The 17,940-nt window shown below is 26.9% G+C and overlaps 7 protein-coding genes across 7 annotated transcripts; 3 read left to right on the forward strand and 4 right to left on the reverse strand. All coding sequences in view use genetic code 12, as the record gives it.

The window, feature by feature from the left end:
• Positions 1-72: 72 nt before the first annotated feature.
• On the forward strand, positions 73-1,104 carry MDH1-3 (malate dehydrogenase; the record flags this gene model as incomplete). Its single annotated transcript, XM_051755954.1, has 1 exon — positions 73-1,104. The coding sequence occupies one exon, from the start codon at positions 73-75 to the stop codon at positions 1,102-1,104; it is 1,032 nt and encodes a 343-aa protein (XP_051615696.1).
• Positions 1,105-1,491: 387 nt separating this feature from the next.
• MEA1 (Mea1p) lies at positions 1,492-3,405 on the forward strand (the record flags this gene model as incomplete). The annotated part of the gene is made up of 1 exon (XM_051755955.1): positions 1,492-3,405. The coding sequence occupies one exon, from the start codon at positions 1,492-1,494 to the stop codon at positions 3,403-3,405; it is 1,914 nt and encodes a 637-aa protein (XP_051615697.1).
• A 150-nt stretch (positions 3,406-3,555) lies between these two features.
• KGF55_001387 (uncharacterized protein) lies at positions 3,556-3,978 on the reverse strand (the record flags this gene model as incomplete). Its single annotated transcript, XM_051755957.1, has 1 exon — positions 3,556-3,978. One exon carries the CDS (start codon positions 3,976-3,978, stop codon positions 3,556-3,558), a length of 423 nt encoding a protein of 140 aa, XP_051615698.1.
• Positions 3,979-4,738: 760 nt separating this feature from the next.
• ARG11 (Arg11p) lies at positions 4,739-5,635 on the forward strand (the record flags this gene model as incomplete). The annotated part of the gene is made up of 1 exon (XM_051755958.1): positions 4,739-5,635. The coding sequence occupies one exon, from the start codon at positions 4,739-4,741 to the stop codon at positions 5,633-5,635; it is 897 nt and encodes a 298-aa protein (XP_051615699.1).
• Positions 5,636-5,725: 90 nt separating this feature from the next.
• KGF55_001389 (uncharacterized protein) lies at positions 5,726-6,796 on the reverse strand (the record flags this gene model as incomplete). The annotated part of the gene is made up of 1 exon (XM_051755959.1): positions 5,726-6,796. The coding sequence occupies one exon, from the start codon at positions 6,794-6,796 to the stop codon at positions 5,726-5,728; it is 1,071 nt and encodes a 356-aa protein (XP_051615700.1).
• A 331-nt stretch (positions 6,797-7,127) lies between these two features.
• ZCF31 (Zcf31p) lies at positions 7,128-10,394 on the reverse strand (the record flags this gene model as incomplete). The annotated part of the gene is made up of 1 exon (XM_051755960.1): positions 7,128-10,394. One exon carries the CDS (start codon positions 10,392-10,394, stop codon positions 7,128-7,130), a length of 3,267 nt encoding a protein of 1,088 aa, XP_051615701.1.
• A 2,892-nt stretch (positions 10,395-13,286) lies between these two features.
• On the reverse strand, positions 13,287-14,399 carry KGF55_001391 (uncharacterized protein; the record flags this gene model as incomplete). Its single annotated transcript, XM_051755961.1, has 1 exon — positions 13,287-14,399. One exon carries the CDS (start codon positions 14,397-14,399, stop codon positions 13,287-13,289), a length of 1,113 nt encoding a protein of 370 aa, XP_051615702.1.
• Between the last annotated feature and the right edge of the window lie 3,541 nt (positions 14,400-17,940).

Here is a 17,940-nt window from a genome sequence, read left to right on the forward strand (position 1 = left end):
TACTTCCATTTCTTTCCAGTTCAATTAAGTTTAATACAACGGAATCATATACACCCAAATAATTAATCAAAAATGGTCAAAGTAACAGTAGCTGGAGCAGCAGGTGGAATTGGTCAACCATTATCATTATTATTAAAATTAAATTCTAATGTAACAGAATTATCATTATTTGATATAGTAAATGCAAAAGGAGTAGCAGCAGATTTATCTCATATAAATACTCCTGCAATAGTTAAAGGATATCAACCGGAATCAAAGGAAGATAAAACTGCTATAGTTGAAGCATTAAAAGGTTCTGATTTAGTTATAATACCTGCTGGAGTACCAAGAAAACCAGGAATGACCAGAGCTGATTTATTTAATATTAATGCATCAATTATAAGAGATTTAGTTGCAAATATTGGAAAAACTTGTCCAAATGCAAGTATATTAATTATTTCAAATCCTGTTAATTCAACTGTTCCAATAGCTGCACAAGTTTTAAAAAAATTAGGTGTATTTAATCCTAAAAAATTATTTGGTGTTACAACATTAGATAGTGTTAGAGCTGAAACTTTTTATGGTGAATTAACAGGAATAAATCCTACTTTATTAAAAGGTAAAATTTCTGTAATTGGTGGACATTCTGGTGATACTATTGTTCCATTAATTAATTATAATACAAATATTCCATTATTAAGTAGTGATAAAATTTATGATGGATTTATTAATAGAGTTCAATTTGGTGGAGATGAAGTTGTTAAAGCTAAAAATGGTGCAGGATCAGCTACATTATCAATGGCTTATGCTGGATATAGATTTGCTGAATATGTTATAAAATCATTAACTGGTGGTGATTCAATAATTTCTAAAGTACCAGATTCAGCATATATTTATTTACCTGGAATTGAAGGTGGTAAAGAATTTTCTGAAAAATACTTGAGTGGTATTGAATTTTTCTCCGTACCAGTTTATTTAACAAATGGGTCCATTTCTGGATTTGTTGATCCTTTTAAAAAATTAAATGTTAGTGAAAAGGAAAAGAAATTAATTGATGTTGCTTTAAAGGGATTAAAAGGTTCAATTGAACAAGGTATTGAATTTGTTAATGCATCAAAATTATAAAATAAACTTTTATCTGGAGATAGATTTTTTGGAGTATATATATCATTCATAGCAATATTTCATAGCCTCTATACGTACATGATACTTTTATTCTCTATTTCATTTCATCTAAGGTGCGTAATTAAAGATGGTTATGGATCTAGACTTGGTCCCATAAGTCTTTCAGTAACAATACACAAAACTTCTTTTTGGTCTCGTCTAAAATCTCTGACATGAAATTTTGAAACATGCATTAAAAAGAATTTGTTTACTTTAGCTTAAAGATTCAAGTATCACCACCATACTACCCATAAACCAAATGGTTATCCATATAGTCACTCGTTAGACACAGCATATTACAAAACATTTACTCAATTTTATTCACTTCTTCATACAATCTCCACAAAAATGCCAAATATTGAATATATAATCACGGCTGAATTCCACATAGATAAAGGACCTTCATTAGTTTTCCAATATCCTCATCAATTACCTGGATTACAAAACTTATATTTCTTACCAGAATTAATGTTACCAGATCAAATCCATAAGAGAAATGAAGATTATACACTTTTCTTACTTTATAGAAATTTAAATACTGGAGAATTTCAATATCTTTATAATAAAAATAATTGTGAACCAGATCCTTATTTTTTATATACTATAGTATTAAATTTAACAAACGATGAATACAAGAGAGGTTCACAAGTTAAAAGTTTATCAATTTTAACAAATTTATCATTTTTTAAAAATTTTAAACCTGTTATGATGATTTGTTTAGATTTATATTTTAAATCAAATGATCACCACATAATAAAACAATTATATAAAAGTATAAATGAAAAAAGCTTTATAATAAGTCGTGATTCATTAAATGGTATGGAAATTAATGATATAAGTCTTATAAAGAAATTATTAATAACAAGTATATTAGATCTACCTATAAATGATAAAATTTATTATGATGAAAATTTTAGAAATAAAATTTTGGGGATAGGAAAATCTCAAATTATAAATCCTGATTTATTTATAAGAAAAGATTTAAGTTTTAATTCTATTTTAAATTTTAATGAAATGAATATTCCAATAAGAATTCCAATGATAAATTTACCTGATACTATAGGAGATTATTTAAATCCAACAGATTTAAATTTTAAACCAAATTTAATAAATATTTTAAATAGTAAATTATCAAGTTCAATTTTAAATAATGAATTAACAATATATGGTTTACAAACTCCTCCTATAATAATATTAATAAATGCTATATTAACTGGTAAAAAGATATTAGTTATGAGTTATGAAAATAGTTCAGGATATATTATAGATCATATTTTATTAATATTAAAAATTATAACAGGAGGTGGAATCCTTAGTGGACTTTTAACAAGATATAATATTTTCCCCATTATTGATGTTTCAAAAATTGAATTATTAGAAGAATGTGATAGTTTTATTGCTGGTACAATAAATCCATTTTTTAAAAATAATGATAAATTATGGGATTTATTATATGATTTAGATTTAAATGAATTTATTATAAGTTCTAATATTGAAACACCTGGTGATAACATTATAAAAAGTTCAATAATATCAGAAGATGCAAGATTTTTATCAAATTTACAATTAAGTATTTTTAATTATAATGATGATTTAACAACTATACAATTAATTTTTAGAAGACATATAAATGAAATCATAAGAATCTTGTTGAGTTCAAAAAATTTTAATAATAACTTATTACCAAATAATAAAGATTTAATATTATTATTAGAAGGTATTGGATATTATTGGTCAAGTGATACAACAAAATTATTAGAAATTTCATGTTATCAATTAATTTCAAAAAAATTTCAAAATTTATTATATAATGAAAAATTAATTTATAACCTAATTTTACCAAATTTATCAAATGAATTAAATTTAATGATTGATTTACATTATCATTTACAAAGTTTAAATAATGTTTCCATCACTACAAAAATAAATGAAAGAGAAATTTGGTTTAATATATTAAAATTTTTGATAAGTGGGAAATCATTAGAAATTTTTTTATTAATTACATATTTAATTCCTCCAAATAGTTCAACAAGTTTACAAAGTTCTATAGCACATAATGGTAATATAACAATATTTGATAAAAATAAAGGTATTGAATTATTATTAATTAATTTATTTAATTTTGATGATCAAATTAAATCAAATATTATAATGATTTTACAAGAATTAGAAGATAATTTTTTATGTGGTTGGTGTATTAATTTATTTTTAAAAAATAATTTAATTTATGAAATTGCATTTAATGAGTTGATAAATACTTAGAGATATATTATGTTTGCTGTAAGGATGTTAATGAATTGATAAATATTTAGAATTAGAGATTACATGTGTACTAAAATAATATTTAATTAGACATTTAATAATTACTTAGAATTGAAAGCTATATACTATATACAAGAGTAATACCCAGATTTATTTAATAATTTTATCATCTTGACTTGGAGAATAATAATTTGATTCTTTTTCAATATCATCAGGCCAATATTTTTGTTTTAAAATATTATAAAGACTTAATCTATCTCCTGGTCTTCTTGAACTATAAGCATCTCCAATTCCAATATATTTACTTTCTCTATTAAAATCATCATAATTTAAATTGGGGTTATTTTCAGGAAACCCAGGTCTCTTATAACCAATTTCAAATTCATTTTTATCGTGGTCGTTATCTATATTTGAATCACTTTCTAATTTATGTCTTTGATCTTTTTTATATGCTATATGTTTTTTACCTATTAAAAAAAGTGCTATTGCTATTGATGCAAATAATCCATATCTTCTTAATATTGAACTTCTTGTATCTGTTGGTTTTTGAGCTAAATTATTTCTTGTTGACATTTGGATATATATCAGGATATGGTATATTGATATATGGAATTAAATTAAAGAAATAGTTTAAATCTGGTTTATAATTGATAAAAATGTCACGTGAAAACGGCATGACTTGTACAGTATTGTTTAATTCTAGCACCATTTTTGGCAGAAAATCAGCAAGTTGGCGCAACTTTTGTGTACTGCTTGTTTCTCATTAAAGCCTGGCTAGCTCAATCGGCTAGAGCGTGAGACTTTTAATCTCAAGGCTGCGGGTTCGAGTCCCGCGTCGGGCTTTTTCTAGCAAAACCACTGGATTTTTTTCGGTTTATTTTTTAACTAAGCTTTACTAGATCGTACGTTCATCTAACCTGCAAAAAAATGAAGTATAGTTCTACTATAGAGTGCTGACTGTCTTCTTCGAGTTTTGATTTTTCAGCGCATAGATTAGATGCAATTCGAGTGATAGAAAATTTACTTAAGGTAAAGCAACAATAAATAAATTTCGTGCACTTTTGAACCAATTTCGAGGTGTTGGAACATTCGTGGTCCAACTGAATCATCAATCTTTACATGCTACTGTTGCCATCTCTTTGGCAATTGAACTTAGCACCTCAGTGTTAATATTTCTTGTATTAAAATTATGTCAAAATCCCAATTTAGTAATTCTGGCGCTTAACTTCAGTGCAGAATATTTTTTTTCAAATTCTTCAAATTTTTCAGATGTTTCAGATTTCAAGTAGAATTCTCTTCACCTACATTACAATTCAATTTATTCCAGAAATAAATGGATAATGACACTCAGCATTCACAAAATGAAAAATTACATCCTATAAAAGAAATTACATTTGGAGCCATATCAGGAATGATTGGTAAATTAATTGAATTTCCATTTGATACAATAAAAGTAAGATTACAATCAACAAATGAAAATCATATATCAACTTTAAAAATGATTAGGCTTACATTTAAAAAAGAAGGTATAATGGGATTTTATAAAGGTTTAAAAGCTCCTTTATTTGGTGCATGTTTAGAAACATCAATTTTATTTACCGGTTATAATTTTGCAATGAATCAATTTGAGAACAAGCTGAGTTTGGTGAATAAATGTATTGCAGGTGGAATTTCTGGTTTCATGGTAAGTTTTATTTTAACACCTATTGAATTAGTTAAATGTCAATTACAAGTTGTTAATATGCAACAGGGAAATAAGCAGATAAACCATAGTTATTCATCAATTATAAAAAATATTTTACAAAAAAATGGTGTATTAGGATTATGGAATGGTTTAAATTCCACTTTAACAAGAGAAGTTGTTGGTACATCTATATGGTTTGGAACTTATGAATTTTTAATTGAAGAATTTAATAAATCCAAGCATCCAATTATTAAAAATAAAGATTTACAATTATTAACTAGTGGAGCTATAGCAGGTATTATGTTTAATTTTTTAATGTTTCCAATTGATACAATAAAATCAAATATTCAAACTAATGATATTTTAAATAAAAGTCATCATAATCATCATCAAACTACTGATTTTTATAAAGAGTTAAGAAAGTTAATGATTAAAAAAGGTGGGATTATGAATTTATATAATGGATTAGGTATAACTATGATTAGATGTATACCGGCAAATGCATTAATTTTTTATACTTATGAAATATTGAAACGAAATTTTTAATTTAATGAGATTTTTAGAGATGTATTAATAGATAGATTAATAGACATTACTAGCAACGTTTTCTTTTTAATGTATTATCTATACATTATTTTAATTTCTAGTTAATGTCCAAGAAAATAAAGCTTCAGCTCTTTTTAAATCATCAACATTTAATAAATCAGTACCAGCTTGATATAAATCTAATAAATGAGAATCAACTAAATTCCATGGCCATGTTATATCACCCCAAATTCTTGTTTTTAAATTATATTTATGTGCAATATCAAAATAAGATTTTAATTTTGATTTTTGTTCTTGAGTAAAATTATTTCTTAAAGTTGAATTATAATCATTACCTAAAAGACCCTGTATTGAACCTGAAGCAACTTGTGATAATTTAGACCATTTTTGTAAAGTATCATTATTTGCAGAAGAATTGAAAAAAGATAATGGACCATCTAAAAATGTATACCTAACAGGTTCTGCACTTACTTTTTCAATTGGTAAATTTCCTGTAATTGTTAAAACAAGCGGTCCTTGATATATTTTATCTTCTGTTGAACTATAATAAGTTAAATAATTTGAATCAATAAATGGTTGCAACAATGGTTTTAAAGCATCATAAGTATCATTTGGATTAGTTTTTATATCAAACCACAAGTATAATTGTTGTTCAGGATCATTATAAAATATACTATGTTTAGATTGATCTCCTAATAAAGCATTACTTCCATCATTATCATTTGTAAATTTTGGATTTGAATATTCCAAGAATTGATATATTGGATTTAAATATAAATTAAATAAAGTATTTATTGGATGTAAAAATACTTGATTATGACCAACATAAACTTCATTAGAATTAAAATATAAAGTTTCATTTGGTGTTGTTGTTATTCCACTTGTTTCCGTGGTAGTACGTTTTAATGAATAATTTGAGGGAAAATGCCAAATATCACTTTCTATTGAAACTGCTCCTATACTTAAAGCATCAAATAATGGATTATGTCTCCAATAATCATTATGAGAATGTAATGGCTTGGGGTAAACATCTCTTGTTAATCCTTCTATTGTATAATTAAATGGTTTTATTGGAGTTTGTTGTTGTGATCCATCATATTGTAAAATTGATGAATCATTATTATAATGTAAATCTCTTGTTTGTTTGAATACACTAATCATTGTTTAAAGAAAGGGAGTGAACTTTAGTAGGTGGAATAAAGATAGAAATATTGAAGGGGTATTGCTAATAGTTGCTTCTTATATAGTATATTTTCCATTCGAAACGTTGTTGTGGTTGTGTGGTTTATCCTTGAATTAAATTGATAAAAAACGTGGGGTCGGTATGGTTGGTTTTTTGATATTTTTTTTCATACGAGTCGCTTGAATCGGCAATTACGTAATTAGACAGGGTTCTCTCTATTTTCATACCACACTTGTATCATCAGCTATTCAAGTGTTACATTTCGTCTATTGACAAGATTCTATATACCTCTATGCTATGTTTCTAAAGTTACTGAGACAATATCTCTTCCAAATGTTGTGTTAATTTATTCATTCTTTTAATAGTATCATGCATTACTTCTTCATTACTATAATATAATTTGTATTTTATAAATTCACATAATGAAGAAACTTTTTTTGAAACCATTATTGAATTAAAATTTTTTAAAATCCATAAATCATCATCAATAATTATATCAGGAACTTCTATCGATTCACCAGTCTCTACTAATTCCACTTTCAATTGTTTTGTTGTTGGATGATTTATATCTAATTTAACATATTTTGTTAATACAGCTAAACTACAAGCAACTGATAAAAAAGCAGTTGAAAAAGATAATGTATATTGTGGGAATTTATTCCAAGATTCTTTTACAGTTGCTTTTAATTCAGGAGCATCATACCATTCAATTGGATTACTTATAACATCTCTAAAATTTAATTTACAATCTTTTGAATTTTTTGAATCTTGATAAATTGATGTTGGACCAATAACAATTGAATAATTTATATAATCTTGTGATGGTATAATTTCAATTAATGAAACAAATCCACTTAATGCTTTTGTTATTTCAATTAAACTTTTCCATTGATTTGAATTAAATTTTTTTAATTGATTTGTTATATTGTTAGTATCTAAAAATTCATCACATATTAAAGGAGTAAAAATATCCTTCTCCGTATCTTGTTCTTTGGTAGATACATTTCTTCTAAATTCATATTTACACATTTTAAATTTCATAACTTCATAAATAAAAAAATTATATTGTAAAACTTCTCCAACTCTTAAAATTAAATTTGCAAACCAATAAGTTATATTTATAACAATTAAATTTTTTGATTCTATAATATTTATATGTTGATCTGATATCTTATTACTAAAATTAACATTAAATTCATTACAATTTATTAAATTTTCAAAAGTTAAATCATCATTTGATAATTTACTTAATAAATTTTCAAATATTTTACTACTTAATATTAAACTTGTTAAATCTGATGGAATATGAGATTTTTCATATAATTGTTTCCAACTTGTTCTATTATTAACTAATTTTAAATTCATAAAATCAATATCATTTAAAGGTAATAAGATATTATTTGAATAATGATCTCTTTCATAATCAAATTTAAAATCATCTAATATTGATGATAATTTATAATATGGTCTACCTTGATTAAAACGTAATAATATTATATGATTAATATAAAAAGTCCAAATTAATCTTAAAATAGTTTCTCTTTCATAACATTGTCTTGAAGTTCCAAATAATGAATTTTTATTACCTCTATTATTATCTTTAAATTCAAATCTTTTTTGACTATAAATTTCAATATAATTATTTTCATAAATTGTTTCAAATATTTTAATATTACATGAATTAACTCTATACATATTGAATCTAAATGATGTACATTTAGCTAATAATCTAAAACATGCCATTATTCCAAATCCATTTAAATTATCCCAATATTTATCCATTTTTAATACCCAATATTGTTCATCTGAATTTATATCCAAGTTGGGGTTTTTTCTTTTGGATAATATACATATTGTTGCAATCATTATATGAATAATTGATGAATCAACATTTAATGATAAATTTTTTAATAATATAGATTTTCCTGGAAATATTTGATGACTTGGTTGATTATAAATATAATAATAATCAATTAAAATATTTAATATTTCCCATTTTGGTAATTCATATTTAGATAATTCATCATCATGAAATGGTGGTTGATTAACTGTACTTAGTTTTGGACTTTCATTAACTGTAGTTATTCCTGATTTGTAGCTTACTGGTGATGCTGAGGTTATTGAGGGTTTAGGACTATTGTAATATGAATTATCATATGATTCGGATATATCTAGTGGTACTGGTGGTGGTGGCTGGGGTTGTTGCTGTTGTTGTTGTTGTGATGACGTATATGCTGGGTTTTCATATCCATTAAAGAATCTATTACGTGCATGAGGAGGAGGTTGTCCATGTGGATGATGATGAGGCGGTCCATGAGGCGGAGGTGGATAATGTCTATGATGTGGAGGATGTCGCGATGGAAATGAAGTAGGAGGATAAGTATCAGTTATTGAAGGTAAAGGTAATTGATCATCTGAAGTTGGTTTTGATTTATGTTGAAATGGATATTGATGAGAATGAGGATGATGATGGGGACCTGGTGGTCCGTGATGAGGAGGATGATCGGAATGATGATGAGGAGGGGGTGGTGCATGTGGTGGTGTTGGTGTTGAACCTGGTGGAAAATCATGGTGTCCAAAATGAGGTGGAGGGCCATGTTGATGAGAATGTGGTCCATGTGGATGATGTGGATGATGATGAGGGTGAGGACCAGGAGGATGACGAAAAGGATAATGGTTTTGAAAAGAAGATTGATGATGAGGTGGAGCGGGAGGTAGTGGAGGAGTTGGTTGATGATGATGTTGATTAGAAATATTATTTCCTCTTGGATCTGAATACCTAACTTCTGGAGAATCTAAAGTAGATCTTGAATAATCAATTGAGCTTGATCTTGTTAAAATTTTTGGTTTTTCATATGTTGTTGTAGTTGAAGGAACTGGTGATGACAATTTTTTTCTTGAATTTACATCATCTAATATAAATGAACTAACTCTTTCAATTGAATTTTCATCACCATTATTTTCTTTATTGTTGAAATCTTGTTGTTGTTGTAGTTGCTGTGGTTGATGTAGTGGTTGTGGTGGTTGTAACTGTTGTTGTTGTGATTCATGTAATAATAATCTTGATTTTTTCAAGGATTCACCAATTGATATAATATTAGGTGATGATAAAGAACCTGTCAAAGAAGAAGATTCATTATCAACTTCTTTTCTTTTTCTCCTACCACCTCTATTACTTTGAACAAATATACATTTAATATCTAAAAATTTACAATTTGAACAAATTCTTGTTTTTTCAGGTATAATTTTATTTGTACCATCTGCACTGGTTATAGAACTAACTGGCTCTCCATCACATTTAATTTTTTTTTCTCTACATGATAAACAAGCTCTACGAGCTACTCTTCTTGATGATGATGATGATGATGGATTGTTATATTTGTTAGTGCTATTGTTACTGTTGCTGTTGTTTGGGTTGATTATTTGATGTGATAATGGTGTTGAAGTTGTTGTACTTGATGATTGGGATATAGTACTTAATGTACTTAAAGTAGAATCACCATTTCTTCTACTTGATGGTGGTGAAATTGATGAATTAGGTGATCCAATTGTTGTTAAAGGTATCCCATCATTCATATTTTGTTTATCCACTTGTTAGCTTTGAGATAGCTCTTCAGTTGTCGTTTTCTAAATAGTTATGATGGTTGTAAAACTGTTGATGGTTGCCAAAAAGAAAGAAAGTTTAGTTAAACTAAGTTTATTGTAAAATTCATTTGTTGCAAAAAAAAGTTTATTACCGGAAAATCTAAAAACCGAAAAATAATAAATATGATTTTCAATTGCCGGTGTTTAATAATGCATAAGAGTACTTTATTCAAAACAATAGAGAGATTACGTATAATCTTTACTCGTACGTCAACAGAAGTGTCAGTAAGATGTCAGGAGTTAGTAATACTCCACTTTGACTCTATCAATGTTACTAAACCAACTGTTGAACGTATTAGTTTGTATATTTGGCTTAAGTCATTTTAGTTTGACCAAATTTATGAAATCACTACTTGGTGCTTGAAGAGTTAATAAATTAATGTACCTCCTTAAAATATGAGCAAAATTAACCAATCAATTAATTAATTGTTTGCGTGTATGCTTTTAAGCGGTAAAGGCTGTTCATTTATTTAAAATTGACTCAAATGAAAGTTCTTTCGTACGGCATCAATTTAACTTCTTCTTTGAATTCTGATTGTTTTATTCAAATAAATGTAGAACCACTTAAGTTCATTCTGCATGAATAAGTTTAGAAAAATATCACGGCAATTCGGGATTTAGTTATACACGGGTTTATATTCGGTTTTATTTCACGTCTTAACACACATATATTAGATCTAACATTAGATGATCAGATTATTATTTAACTACTGTATGAAACGTATGTTAAAATGTCCTGTTGATACGGAAACAAAATATTGACACATTCATTAAGATCTTAGCTTGCTAACTCAAATTTGTTATCCAGTTTTAGACTACATAATGTAGTAACGAGCGTAGATTGACCTTTTACCAATAAATCGGCTATTTAATAAATATATTTTCTTCAAAAAACATCCGGTAATTAAAATTAAAAGTTTCATTATACGAGATTTCGTTTTGGTTTTGTAACCTATTTTGTAAAATTGCGCTTTTGGTAGTTTTTGTTACTTTTCGCACTAAAATTAATTATTACTAATTCAACAAGTATTCAACTCTACCTATTTTATATTATACATTAATAAGCGTATTTTCGCTAAGCTATGATCTAAAGAGAAGACTATAAAAGATTTTACCAAAGTAGTAGTATCAAAAATGTCTGATGGGTAAGAAGGTGTGTTGATTGATGTAAACACCAGTATTTTCTGGGAATGTTAAGGAGATTAAAGGATTTAGAAGATAAATTTCATTCTTTATTACAACAATCAAGAAACCAAGAAGTGACTGATCTAACAAATACCATAAGCTGAGCATAAGCTGAGAAAATGTTCGCTGCAAAGAATTGGGTGGTTTTCGTTTATAATGTCGGATATTGGTACATATTTGTTAACAGGATATTTGATGAATATTCAAAAAAAAAAGGAATTCAGCATCGAAAGTTTGTACCTTACAACTCCAAATTTAAATTAACTAAAATTATCAACATTCCTCAACAATAGTGAGTAACCAATTATATCTGTTACTTGGTACTGACCGGCTACGTCCATGTGTAATAACTCAAGTGGTCTTTTGGTCATTGTATCTGAAGTTGATGTATTAGCGTGGATTTTAAAAAGTTTAGTTTGTAAACATATTTTGCAATCTTAGACTGAGATAGCCTCCGAACTGTGGTGTCCTGTATGGAAAATTTGCATAATCATAAGGAATATACCCTTCCTTTAGTGTAAATTCGTTAGTTGCTGAAGATGCCGGTGGGAATGAAGCATGCTGGTTCGGAGGTTGTTTTAGTCCAGGATTGCAAAATTTGTTTTCAAACAGGACTTTTTAGAATTCAAAGGTTTCACATCATATAAAGATTGGAGAATTAGACAAGAAACTAGGTGATATATTGAAGGTTGTTGGTTTTCATTTACGGACTTAACAAAGGTGAAGAATTTTAAAATCAATCAAAATTAAAAATCATAAAATTACTAACATCTCAAACAGGTACGGAAAATATTTTACCAGATTTGGAAGGCATCATGCATATACTGGATTTTTCATCTTGATAATTATCTGCTGTTTAGCTATGTCCAATATATTTGTTACTATTCAACAAATCCATTAAGCTGAGTATTAGATAATTATTCAAATTTAAGACCAAATAAGTAAATAAACATCAGATCAGTATCCCTGAATCAAAAAGAAACTTTTGAAGGTCATTGGAAAAAATAATTAAAACGAAACAAATCGTTTAAAATATCAACAGGATGTTACCAATTCAAATAGTCAAAAAATAATACAGATTCTTAGGAAATTGACGTATAAAAAAGAAGTTTAATTTCAAATATTTGTTCATTTGATTATTTTAAAAATAAGGATATAATACGGAAAAAAATGGGAATTGAAAATTCTTTTTTATATCTCAATTACCTAAAAATTTGCTTAATTCCACCACTTATGTTAATCTATTAGATTAATAACTTCATTGATATCTCCCTTGTTGTAATAAAGAATGTTTTTAAATCTTTTAAACCTTAATATTCTTATGAGTATAGCTGTAACATCAAGTTTCACAATTGTTGGCTCAGGGATACAAGAAAATAATAGCGTATATCCCAAAAAGTTTTAAATTCTGATTATAATTATGCATTTCCTTCTGAAAATCAATTTATAAGCAATATCATTATTATACACCATTACAGATTTAATATATATTTGTTATTAAAAGTATATTGAAAAGTATATATAATTTGATCTATATACTGAAAACAAATAATTTTCATTCTATATACCTCATAAATTACCAACAATATATTGTCTTGTTATTTTTTGATAAATAAATTACTCAATTACTGAATCCCATTAATTACTAAAATTTGAAATAACTTTATTATTATTTTTTTTAAAACTTAATAATTTAAAAATTTCAACTAATTTAATACTACCAACTAATAATTCTTCTTTAAAATAAAATAAAAAAGCAGCAGTAGAAATACTTTGAATTAATTTTACAATTAATCCTCCATAAAGCCCTTCAATACCTTCTTCATTTATGATTTTTTTAATTTCTTGAATCATTGATAAATTTTTTTCTTTGTTAATTGGCTTACCTTCTTTTTCTTCTTCAATTTTTTGTAAATTTTTTTTTCTAATATGCATTCTTGATTTCAATGTTATATAAGGATAAGTTAAACTTGTTGCAATTAATTTACCAAATGCTCCTATAAAAAATGCTTTTATTGCTGTAAAAGATTTTTGTCCTCCATTTAATATAATTATGTTTTTAATTTGTTCAAATATTGTATATTGTATAATTGGATTTATAACTAATACTAATGCTGGTAATACACCTGCAAATAATGTAGTAAAACCATCTTGTTCTATAATTTCAACTATAGTTTTAAAAGTTGAATTTGATTTTGGTTTTTCACCTTCTTTTAAATTTTGTTGTTGTGATTTTTTTTCAGTCATCATTCTTGTATTTGCAACCCAAAATGGATTTGAACCAATACATGTAATAGCTCCAGCAATAGCACCAGTTATAATACTTTGAAAAGTACTTAAACCACCAGTTTTTCTTTTATTTCCAACTTTATTTGCTTTTAAAAATATATTTGAAGTTAATTCATAAAAATAATAATATATAAAATTAGTTAATGTTATTCCATATATAGCACTTTCTAAACCAGAATATAATCCAAATATTCCCTTTTCTTTAATAATTTCTTTTGCTGCAATATATGAACTATTATTTTGAAATTTTTTAATTAATTTTTCATTGAAGGTGAGTTTAGAATTTTCAATTTCAAGTTTATGTTGTTGTTCTTTTGTTAATTTTGATTCAATTTCTTCTTTCTTTTTAGCTTTTGTTTGTGCTAATGTTGATAATGTAACTAATGGATAGGTTACAATCATTGATAATGCACCTCCACCTGCTCCTGCTAAAGCATGAGCTATTTCTTCTGTATCAGACATTTTCTCTCACACTCTGTTTTTCTCAATTGAATGTAGCTATCAACTATTGGTAATGAATTGATGGGTGTATCAAAATTAAAGTAAACTGATGATATACTCTGGTTAATAAAACCTGGGGTTTATTTGTTGATATTAAAAAGTTTTTTTTTTAAAGAGTCTTTTAATAAATTTGATTTGACGCGTTTAAAATAATTTGACATAATAATAATTTCCACGGTATTAATAATAAATCACATGTATTGTATTAGTACTGTATATAAGTAGTATCTTTTGATCTTAAAATGTGGAGTAATTGTTAACTAAACAATAAACAATAGACTAAACAATTGTCAATCAAACAATCAACACCCGAAATCAAAAGAATAGACGGACAGCTTAAATCAAAAATACTCGAGGGGAAACAGACGCGATGATGTGAAAATCAAAATCAAAACAAATAAAAATTGAATAAGTTATTTTAAAACTACACATTTTAGAAAATTCAAATTATAATGGTTATGATCAATAATGAGACTGATTCAAATTTCAATAAAAATACTAGAAGAATAATAGCCTATATATGGAGTACTTATACTTTTAACAATATAATCATCACTAATGTCATGCAAAACTTTGAAATCAACCAAATAGGATTTGAATGAAAGAAGAACCTATTACAAATCATTCAACAATTCAAGCATTTGTGGAAACTAGGGTGACTTTAAGTTATTTTTTTTGAAGGTGGGGAATAGGACAAATAAAACATCTTATAATAATGTTCCATACATGCCTTGCTGTGGTAAGTTTTAGTCATTTGGTTTAGAATATATCCAGTTTTTGGTATATCTTCTGTGGCAGACTTCAACATTCATTCATAAGATTTGAATCTTCCTTGTTAAATGTATATAATAACCTTGTGATACCAAATGGTGTCCTGTATATTTATGATATCTTTAAATAAGTACAAAGTCTGTACAGAAGATATGTTAAATACTGGATTGTTCAAGCATCTAATGACTCGATGTTACTACAACAGGGCATATTAATAAATTTAAACGATATTCACAAAAAATACTTTACATCATGGTTAGGAAAAGTATAAATTGAGCAAAAATGAATTAATTATAAATAAGTTAAAGTCCGCAGGGAGAGTGTTTGGAATTTGGTGTGTGGTGAACCTGTTTTAATTCAGCCTTTACTACTTATGAAGCAATACAACACCTTGAATCAAACAGTTTACATTGACCTTGTTGAGCTTTTTAAGAAAAAAGAAACAATTTGGAATAGTCCATTTCTTTTTAATAAATTTGGAAAGAAACCGAAGTATGTTCTATAGATATTCCATCGTTTGTCCATTTGGAAGTTCCTTTTCAAGAGTTAATTTTTTTTTTGGTAATATCGATTTGGTTTTATTTTTCCTATTACCGTATAAGATTAAATATCCATCTTCTGCAGCTATGGTGGAAGATTGAGACATTTCAATAATGAATTTGATTTTGGATTAAAATATGAAATTGATGAACATATTCATGTTGATATATGTGGTGGTGGAAATTTAAAAACGACATGGCTTGGTCAATTTTTATCTTTTAGGTAAAAAGTATAATTGTGATGCATTGCATTTTTTTCAATTTTTTCGATAAAATTAAAATTTGCTCCCAATATCATTATCAACTATCAACCGTACCAACAACCAAAAATGCATGAAGTGTGGAGATTATGAATTCGCCTCCGTTGTCACTAAGAAAAATTTTAAGTGATACTTTATTATTGCTATGAACAATTTTAAGTGGTAACGGAGGTGAGTTTATAAAGTCTACCTTTCAAGCATTTATTAGAGGATAAAGAGATTTAACATCGGTCAACGATTCCACATCAATCATATGGAAATATACTAGTGGAATTTTCTCATCAAACTTGCACTTTTGAGATAGAAACTTCTTTGAAGTTGAATGCAAATGTGAGGTTCTTTTGCATTAGTGGATGATACGCTATAATTTGCATGAGAAGCTTGGTCAAATCTGGAAGAGTCAATTGAACTTCAGCACAGCCTTCAAAAGGGATGCTTAGGAATATAATCTAATATGTGTAGATAGATTTTGATTTATATACATCTTTAGATCAAGATGTATATAAAGATCATCCTTAACTTCGTTTCTTTTCATTCTAGTATAGCGTATATTTTGTTTTGGAGAGAGATGAAAACCAAGCATGTAAGTCCTACTTCGTTGCTGCTCTTTCTATTCCTTCAAAAAAATGATATGATATGTGGTAAAAGATCAACGTGGTAATTAAAATGAATTACAAATGGTTAAACAGAGACGGGTGGAATTCGGTCGCACAATTTCTTTTTTTTTCGTTCCAATCCTCTATTTTTGCACCAATATTCAGTCGGGACGGGAATTTTTTAAAGTCTTCCAAGTATCTCTGTCAATCGACCAGATGCGACCAAATTATCCATACAAAAGACATTCAAAAACGTTCAAGTTATCTATATAACTATGTAGTGAAAATTTTTTAAAAGCAAAAAAAATGGGTATTTACACCCAGAGCCTTCACGTTCGGTGGTCTTGAATTTTGCGAATGATTGAAAGAATTTTGAAACTTCAAAGAAATAACATTGCAATAGTCTTTTTAGATACCTTCAATAATTTCAGGCGTTATTTGTTTCAAGACAAACACTTTATTTTATATGTGTGTTTCATTAGTCTCAATCTTAGTAGGAAATTATGATCGAAGTAGCTTCTTATATTGAGGCAGAAAAAGGTGGAATTTTGGTCGCACAAACTCTCAACATCTTTGTTTAAAAGATAATACTGTTAAATTGATGTCTTTCCAATAAAATACTCCACCAATTTACCATAAGATTCCAACAAATTTTCCCCTTGAGGTTTTTCCCACTGGGCTTTATCCTCATAATTTTTAAACACTTATTATTTTGTGTACTATATTGAAGTAAATATATTGTTAGTTTATATTTATATAGTGAATTGTATAGAAGACTTAATAAATAGGTTATTAAGAAAAAAAAAAAAAAAAAACTCTCTAAAAAAAAAAAAAAAAACTCTCTCTTCATTTCTCGCTCCAAATCTAATTCATGAACCAAAGTTCAGTTGAAGCGGTAATTGACATAGTCTTCTAGATATATCAGCTAATCTACTTACAACTACTAAATTGTAAATACAAAATACATTTAATTTTCATCAAATAATTTGATTCATTAATTACAAGTGTACATTGAGAAGGGTTGATTTTTTCAAATTGAAAAAAAATTGAAAAACATAGCACCTCCTGTCATTAGATTTGGCCCTTAAATGTGCAAAGAAGTACTAGAGTTTTCAAACTTTGAATAAACTACATTGAACAAGCATTCACGGATAATTACAGTAAATTCAAGTGTCATTTACTTGAGGAAATATACCTCATTCTGTATGTATGTCTCAATAGTCTAAAATTTAGTAGTAAATTGGATTGTAATTTCGTAAGCGGGTTACTCCACAAATCAACCAGTTTTAAAACAAGTAGATCTAGACTAGCACCGTGTCTGTCGTATTAGAAAACA

Source organism: Candida pseudojiufengensis, assembly GCF_024610245.1.
Source record: "Candida pseudojiufengensis strain CBS 10847 chromosome Unknown scaffold9, whole genome shotgun sequence".
Lineage (NCBI taxonomy): Eukaryota > Fungi > Ascomycota > Pichiomycetes > Serinales > Debaryomycetaceae > Lodderomyces > Lodderomyces pseudojiufengensis.